The sequence below is a fragment of the Chelonoidis abingdonii genome, chromosome 19 (assembly GCF_003597395.2).
Source record: "Chelonoidis abingdonii isolate Lonesome George chromosome 19, CheloAbing_2.0, whole genome shotgun sequence".
Classification (NCBI taxonomy): domain Eukaryota; kingdom Metazoa; phylum Chordata; order Testudines; family Testudinidae; genus Chelonoidis; species Chelonoidis abingdonii.
The window spans coordinates 16106034-16113151 of record NC_133787.1 but is presented as its reverse complement, the minus strand read 5'-3'; the positions used below and the strand labels follow the sequence as shown (position 1 = coordinate 16113151).

Sequence of the window (7118 nt, the reverse complement as noted above, 5' to 3'; positions counted from 1 at the left end):
TTTATAAGGAATATAGAGCCTTGTACCTGTTGTTGCAAATTCAAATCCAGTTCAGGGTAGTACGGAGTTATCTGGTGGCTCTTTTCTGGCATATATGAAATGAGCAGGTGTTCTCGGTCCACATAATAAAAACCATGCCACTTGACTGGAAACCCTTGTGGCAGTCTCAATGGCGGCCAAGGATTGAGGATCGTCGTGCTCTCTCACTCTTAGAGGACTACTGCAGCAGAATCAGAGCTGAGGCACGTTGACATGGCAGTGTGGGAAAGCTTTTACTGTCTGTGTTTGTTCTCTGAATGAAACCCTAGGGCTGTCAAGCCAGCTCCTTTCGGAATTCCTAAAATTCATCTCAAACACCTGAATTCTGCACCAATCAAGAACTGATTTCTGAAAACTAATTACACACAAGAGAACTCCTGGAAATACCTGAGGGACAAAGACTGAACTGGGGAAGGTGCTGGATCCAGACTAAAGGGATTTCTAGCCTGTGTGTGAAGACCTGAGAAACCCAAGCTGTAGAGCTAATGCACCTTGTGCCTTAAGAATCTACAAGTCTGCTTGTACCATCAGTTAGGGTGAGAATCTGCTAATTCATATCCAATCTATCTATCATATTAAGCTTAGTTAGCGTTTTTGTTTAGTTGCTAGGTAATCTGTTTGATCTGCCTGTCACTTAAAATCTATCTTTTGTAGTCAATAAATTTATTTTATGTTTTAATCTAAACCAGTGAGTTTGGCATGAAGTGTGTGGAAATGTTAGCTCAGTTGCATATTCCTCTCCACGCTGAGGCGGGAGGAACTCTATGAGCTTGCATTATACAGTTCCATCTGAAGAACAAGACAATACAGTTTTGGATTTATGCTCCAGAGGGGGTGTATGCTTGGGGAGCTGAGAGTTACCTTGGCTTTAGCCTTTCTACTTTTGGTTCATGCAGTGGCTAGGCAGAGAGCCTGCATGTAACTGCAGCTGGGTTTGTCCCTACCTGTGTATATGCTGGTTAAAGTGTAAAACTGGGAGCAGGTCTGCAGCTTGTCACAGCAGCGCAGTGTGAGAGGAAGCCCAGGCTGGTGCGTCACAGGGCTCAGTGGTACGCCAGTTCCAGGTGGCACCTCAGGAGGAACCCATCACATGCAGATCCCGCAATATTAGACTTCAACTGCAATTTTGACAGCGGGAGCCTTGCCATGTGTGGGGCTGACAGTGGAAGCAAGGGGGATAAGCTAACAGCAGGACCCCCTGCTCTCAGCCCTGGGTGGCCCACAGTGGAAAATTGCGGAAGACTAATAATGGACCTTCTTACTGCAAATAATAAGGTCCATTATTATTTTTCCATGATTTTCCATGGCTTTTCCGCAACTCAGATGAAATTTTTGGACAATCATCCCACGATTCAAGTAGGGCCTTGATTATGTTTAATTTGTATGCTGTTAAATAGTTTCCTAATAGACTGTTATTTTTACATCTTGTAGAAGTTATTTTGATAACTAAAATATATATGTAATCAAGAAAGAAAAAAATATTTATTATAGGAATTTTCACATACAGATCTCTTTGAAAGTTTTGGCCTGCATTTCTTTGCCTGTAATATTAAAGAAAGTTTGACATTGTTAATAGTATTCCAGTGACTTGGGTTTTATATAATCTAAGAGCACTGAGTCAGAGATCCTTCTAATTTGTATGAGAAGCATCTTCTGTATAAGGTAAGCAAATCTGAGCTGTTTGTTATGATTTACATCAAGGAAAGGAGCTATCAGTAGCCTGGAGCAGGAGCGAATGTGGAGCTGTAGGAAGGAAGTTCACTACTTGAGAAACAGCAGGAGAGAAGAGAGAAGAAGAGTGGCATCTTGCTTTAGAAAAGTAGCAGGAAAATGATACAACCCAGTAGCCCCATTCCAATTACACTCTGTCACTGCTGTATTATTTATCACATACAGTGCACCACATTTTATTTAAACTGGGCTTCAGGCGCTCCTTGCATTGTGGGATATAAGTACTGAGATGCCCCAGAATAAATCTCCATCACATCTAAACACCATTTTAAGTATTCTATATACTGTTATAACTTTTGTAATTGCTAAAAGGATTTTGCTACCTCAGAGGGCATTTGTGAAGATAAATCCACTAATGTTTGTGAGGCACTCAATTATAGTAGTAATGCGGGGTGGGGGTATAAGTGCTTAGATAGATTTAAATGGATTGATGGGAGTTTCATTGGTGGGTGTTCCATTTTCATGCTATTAACTTGCTGAAAATTCTCTGGGACTAAAACTTTCCATTCTTTGTCTTATCCCTGAGATGAATTTTTTTTCTTAACTTTTAAAGAAAATTATACTAGCAATTTTTCAGTTATTGGAGTGTGAAAGACACTTTCAGCATTTTTTTTGTTTTGTTTTTTGCTCTAACTGATTAACTTAAAAATGGCTGATCCAAAAACAAATTGTGTGCCATTTTTGCAAGTAAATAATCTTTATTGACAGGTTGGCCCTTTACTAGGTTGTGGGGGAATAAAAATTGTGATTGAAAAGTCACTTCTGCGTATGCTCAGTTGTTTTTTGTATGGGATTTTTTTGGACAGCCTAACAAAGTCTGCTCCCTTTGTGGCATCACACTTTTCAGACATCCTGGCCTCACTTTGCCAGGCATAAGGGCACACAGAAACAGAGCCACCCAAAAGCACTAGTAATTTCTGAAAATATAGGCCCAACTCAATGAGCCCCTGGAAGACACCTGAGCTCAACAGCTGGCTGCGCAATGAAAGTGCACTTTGGCCTTTGAAGAGGTGTACATGGTTTGGACCATGAAGTAATACTTACAAGGCTTAAGTGAGGAGTAAACTTCATTGCAGGGTTGGGATCATTTGATAATAACATGCCTATGGAATCTGCTGGCCTGCAATTTAGCAGTGTAATATTCTGCATCGCTAATAAACTGGTTAATTTGTATGTGTTCTTCTGCAATGACTCAGAAGTTTATAGTTCACATGCCATGAAAGAGCCAGATACTTCAATTTCACCCTCATTGCTGCTGTGTAGTCCCATTTGGCCCTGGGTTCAGATTTATTACAGTATTTTATGAACTAGAAGCATAGTGCTTTCAAAAATCCACCAATCTGTATGTTTTATGGAATTAATTATAGCAATTAAAGGAAAAACATACTGAAATAACTATCAAAGCACGTCTTCCTGTATTACCAAGCATAACATGGTTATAACTCAGTAATGAGACTGGACAATAGGAAAGTAAAAAATATTTTAAAAACTATTTTAAACATTTAAAACCACAAAATACCCTTCTCCTGTTACTAATAAGGTAATCAAATTTTCTTTGTACTATTTATGCAGTTTGTTTACTTTTTATATTTAATTCCACTTCGTTTTTAGTTGGATTCACTCTCTCATTTTCAGACCCTATTGCACACAGGGCGGGGAGATATTTAAAACCAAATAAAGATCTTGATTCTGAGACTGGGTCGGCCCACGTGGCCCCATCTGTTCAAGTTGCCTCATGGTGCAAAGAACCACTTGGGCGAATCCCGCTGCAAGATTAGACACAATAACTGCTTTCACTGCAATGAAACATTTCCTGGAGTGCTTTCTGTTCACGAAATCTGATTTGGCACCTGAACGCCCTAACAATTTCGCTGTCTCGCGTCAGGTCAAAGGATAGTGTAATTAATTTATGACTGAATATTGAGTGGCTCAAACACACGACAATGAGGGAGAACGGGGGGCCCCGGGAGAATGGGGCGGGAGGGGTAGCGCTTGCCGTGTGAGAGGAATGGGGTGGGGGAGGTGAGGAAATGGGAGGATAAATGGGGTGGAGGGGACTGGGGTAGGCGCATGAAGATGGGCAGAGCGAAGGGTACTAGAGGGGAGAGTTTGGGAGCGAGGTCTGGGCGCCTAGCAGGGGACATAATCCGGGTTGCTGAAAGCCAGGAGTGTTAATGTGCTAGAGGGACCGAGAATAACGCGGCTCAGAAGCTCCCCTCCCCGAGCAGCCACCGCCGCCTCCTCTCCTTTATTACGCGCGGCCCGTCGGCCGGGGGCCCCAGTGGGCCCCGCCTCGCCTCGCCTCGCTCGCTCGCCCGCCGTGAGGGGCGGGGCTGTGTGGAGCGCAGGCAGGCAGGCGCAGAGCTGCCTTTCCATAGGAGCCGCCATTAGCGCTGGGACCCGGTGACAGGGTCTTGGCGACGGCGGCCGGCGCGGAGCGGGAGCGGAGGCAGCCGGGGTTGGTCCCCGTTTGATGGATCCCCGGATCGCCTGGTTCCAGCCAGAGCAGCTCGGCCCCTCGAACCGCCTGTGGATGCAGATCTGGGAGACCACGCAGGGGGTCCGCAACCTGTACTTCCCGCAGCAGCGGCAGCAGAGCGCTCCCGCCGGGGTGGGCCCGGCCTCCCCGCCCGGTATGTACCGTGTCCCCCGGATCGAGCCCCAGCCCGACTTCCTGCCGCTCGAGAACGCCAACAACCAACACAACCACAGCCGCCACCAGGCCCCGCCGCCCCCGGGGCCCACCGCCTGGGCCCGGCCTGCACGGGGGGCGCCGCCCGCCGCCTCTGCCTCGGCCGCCGGCAACAAGAGGAAACGTGACAACAAGGCCAGCACCTTCGGACTCAACTACACCATCCTCCTGGGGCCCCCCGAGCAGAGCGGGGCCCCCGCCCCCGGGGACGGGCCGGCCGCCAGTGACCAGGCCCAGCCGCTCACCCCTTGGAAGGGGAGGAACTACAGCCCGGGAGTGGTGGGGTAAGCGCCCCGGCATGGCCGGGAGGGGGAGCGGGGGACGGGCGTTGGTGGAGCAGGGAGAGGCCTAGGGCATCGAGAGGAGGCGGGCGGGGGAAAACACAGCACATGCGAGGAGAAGCGACCCGTATGGGGCTGGGGCTGGCCGGCTCTTTGGGGGAATCTCCTCCCCTGGTTCCGCCTCTTCTTGCCCTGACAGGACGCACATGGGGTGGGAGGGCGAGCAGAGCATGCTCCGACCCCATCTCCCGCTGTCCCTGCACAGACACGCGTATGTGGGGATGGGGTGGGGCCTGATGCACGCCCTCCTCCTGTCATGGCACAGACACCCATATTTATTGGGGGGAGGGGGGCACTGTTCTATAACCACCTTCTGCTGTCACACGTCAGGAGCATCTTTCACAGGCATCGCGCCCTGCTGCTGTTGTACAGATGTGCACTCACATGAGAGAGGGAAGGGAGGCATGTTACCTACTGTGGCATCTTCTCTTGCTGTCATTGCCCGGAGGCAGGCTCACATTTGGGGGAAGGATGAGTTATTTCAAAGGCATCTCCTCTTGACCTGTTTTCTCTTACATGCCAGGGCAACAGGCTTGTTAGAAATATCTGAGAGAATTATACAAGGAAAAGTAGAGGAGTATATTTGCACAGCCAACGTGTTATACACCAATGAGTAGGAGTCATCACCTTTTCTGCTTTTACCTTTTAGACATATATGCATTACCTTTTAGACATATATGCAGGATAGGACTGCTCAGAGGCATATTCATGTGAGGTAAACAACCATAGTGGATGTAAACCTGCTAATTTGATTGTGGACATTTGCAGGGAATAGTATTTAATTTCAGAGTACATAAAAAAAAAATCTGTTACAACAAAATGTGTGCAGTTCTGGAAATGCCCAGGGAGGTGTCTGTATGAATACTAATATTGCAGACACACCTCTATGCAGGAGGGAGGAATTGCCTTGCAGATGACTCCTGTTGTCACTACATGCACTCCTGTTGTGGGTTTCACCCTTAGTTTAATTAATGAATGTCTGCAAAGCACTTTAGAGATGGGGGGCGGGGGAAGCTTTAGTATATATATGTTTATTTGTAAAAATCCTTCCTAATGTCAATGTGACTGCACATACACATGGGAAGGGTGAGGCATTTTTCTCAGACATCACCTGTCATGTATCGTACATTGTGGTGGGGAAACACTGTGAAAACAACCTGCTGTTGCATGTATGTACACTTGCAGACCTTTCCTTCCGACACTGAGTACATTTCCCTAGAGAGTATATTTTCTGAGGTCTGATGGTACAGATATAAGAGTGCCGTTTCTGCAGTGCTCTCCAGCTGACGCTGTTTCCCTCTGTGAGAGGCAGAAACACACAATCTAGGGGAATATCCGTGTGAGGTTAGTTGTGGTTTGCATAGACCTCTTCTAAATCTGTGTATGTGTGCATGTGGATGTCTTGCATAAATTGCCTTCTGTGCTGTATATATATTTGGTACTATGTCTAACACAGCCCGCACCATCTGGTGATTGGTGAACATGTGGAGGAGAAGGGTAGATGAACAAACATCACCTGCTGACATATTCCCATTTTCTATGTGAAGGTGACACTATTTTCATAGATCCACCTAATGTTATATGTGTGGTCTTACGGTGAGAGATCTGGGGAGAAGCACTTGGACGCTTTTTACTTCATTCACAATCTCTGGATGGAGATTGTATGATGATGGATGGGGATTGTTTTTTTTTTTTTTTTTTTTTAGCTTGTGTGTTGCAAAATATAATATCTAACTTTGGATAGTTGTCTTTGTAGTTGCAAGACAAGAGCATGTCAGTTGGGGAGTGTCTTTGGCTAGTTCAGCGATATCCTTACTTCAGTTCTTTGCACAAAGTGAGGTTTGGTTGCATGGTTCATGTGCTAGATGTAACGTGAATGGCCTTTCTTAAGGCCAAGGTGCACTTTCATTGGGCAGCCAGCTGTTGAGCTCAGGTTCTTCCAGGGGCTCACTGAGTTGGGCCTATATTTTCAGAAATTACTAGTGCTTTTGGGTGGCTCTGTTTTTGTGTGCCCATCTTGAAATGTCTCAGAGGATCCTGATTTTCAGAAAGTGGTGAGCGTTTGCTTTTTCAAAATAAGGCTATTTCAGAGTGTCTCAGGTTAGGCACCTAATATTGTGGTCACTTCAGAAAATATTAACTGTGTAACCACAGGCTTCCTACTCTGTCAATTCTTGTATTGCCCTCTGCTTCTAATCTTAGGCTACTTAGTTAAAATGTTACACTGTAAGTGATGGGATCCTGTTTCAAGTTCTGCAGTCCTTACGGAATGAAATCTTCCATAACCTTTGTGAAGAGTTTTAAGTGCTGGATAG

General features: G+C 46.2%; 1 protein-coding gene across 1 annotated transcript in view; it reads left to right on the top strand.

The window, feature by feature from the left end:
• The first annotated feature begins 4139 nt into the window (after positions 1-4139).
• The window catches only part of TENT4B (terminal nucleotidyltransferase 4B), a 52888-nt gene continuing 49909 nt past the window's right edge, over positions 4140-7118 (top strand). Inside the window, exon 1 of the mRNA XM_032784066.2 lies at positions 4140-4746. Within this exon, the coding sequence (XP_032639957.1) occupies positions 4244-4746 (503 nt within the window). The 5' untranslated portion in view covers positions 4140-4243. The remainder of the gene's footprint in view (positions 4747-7118) is intronic.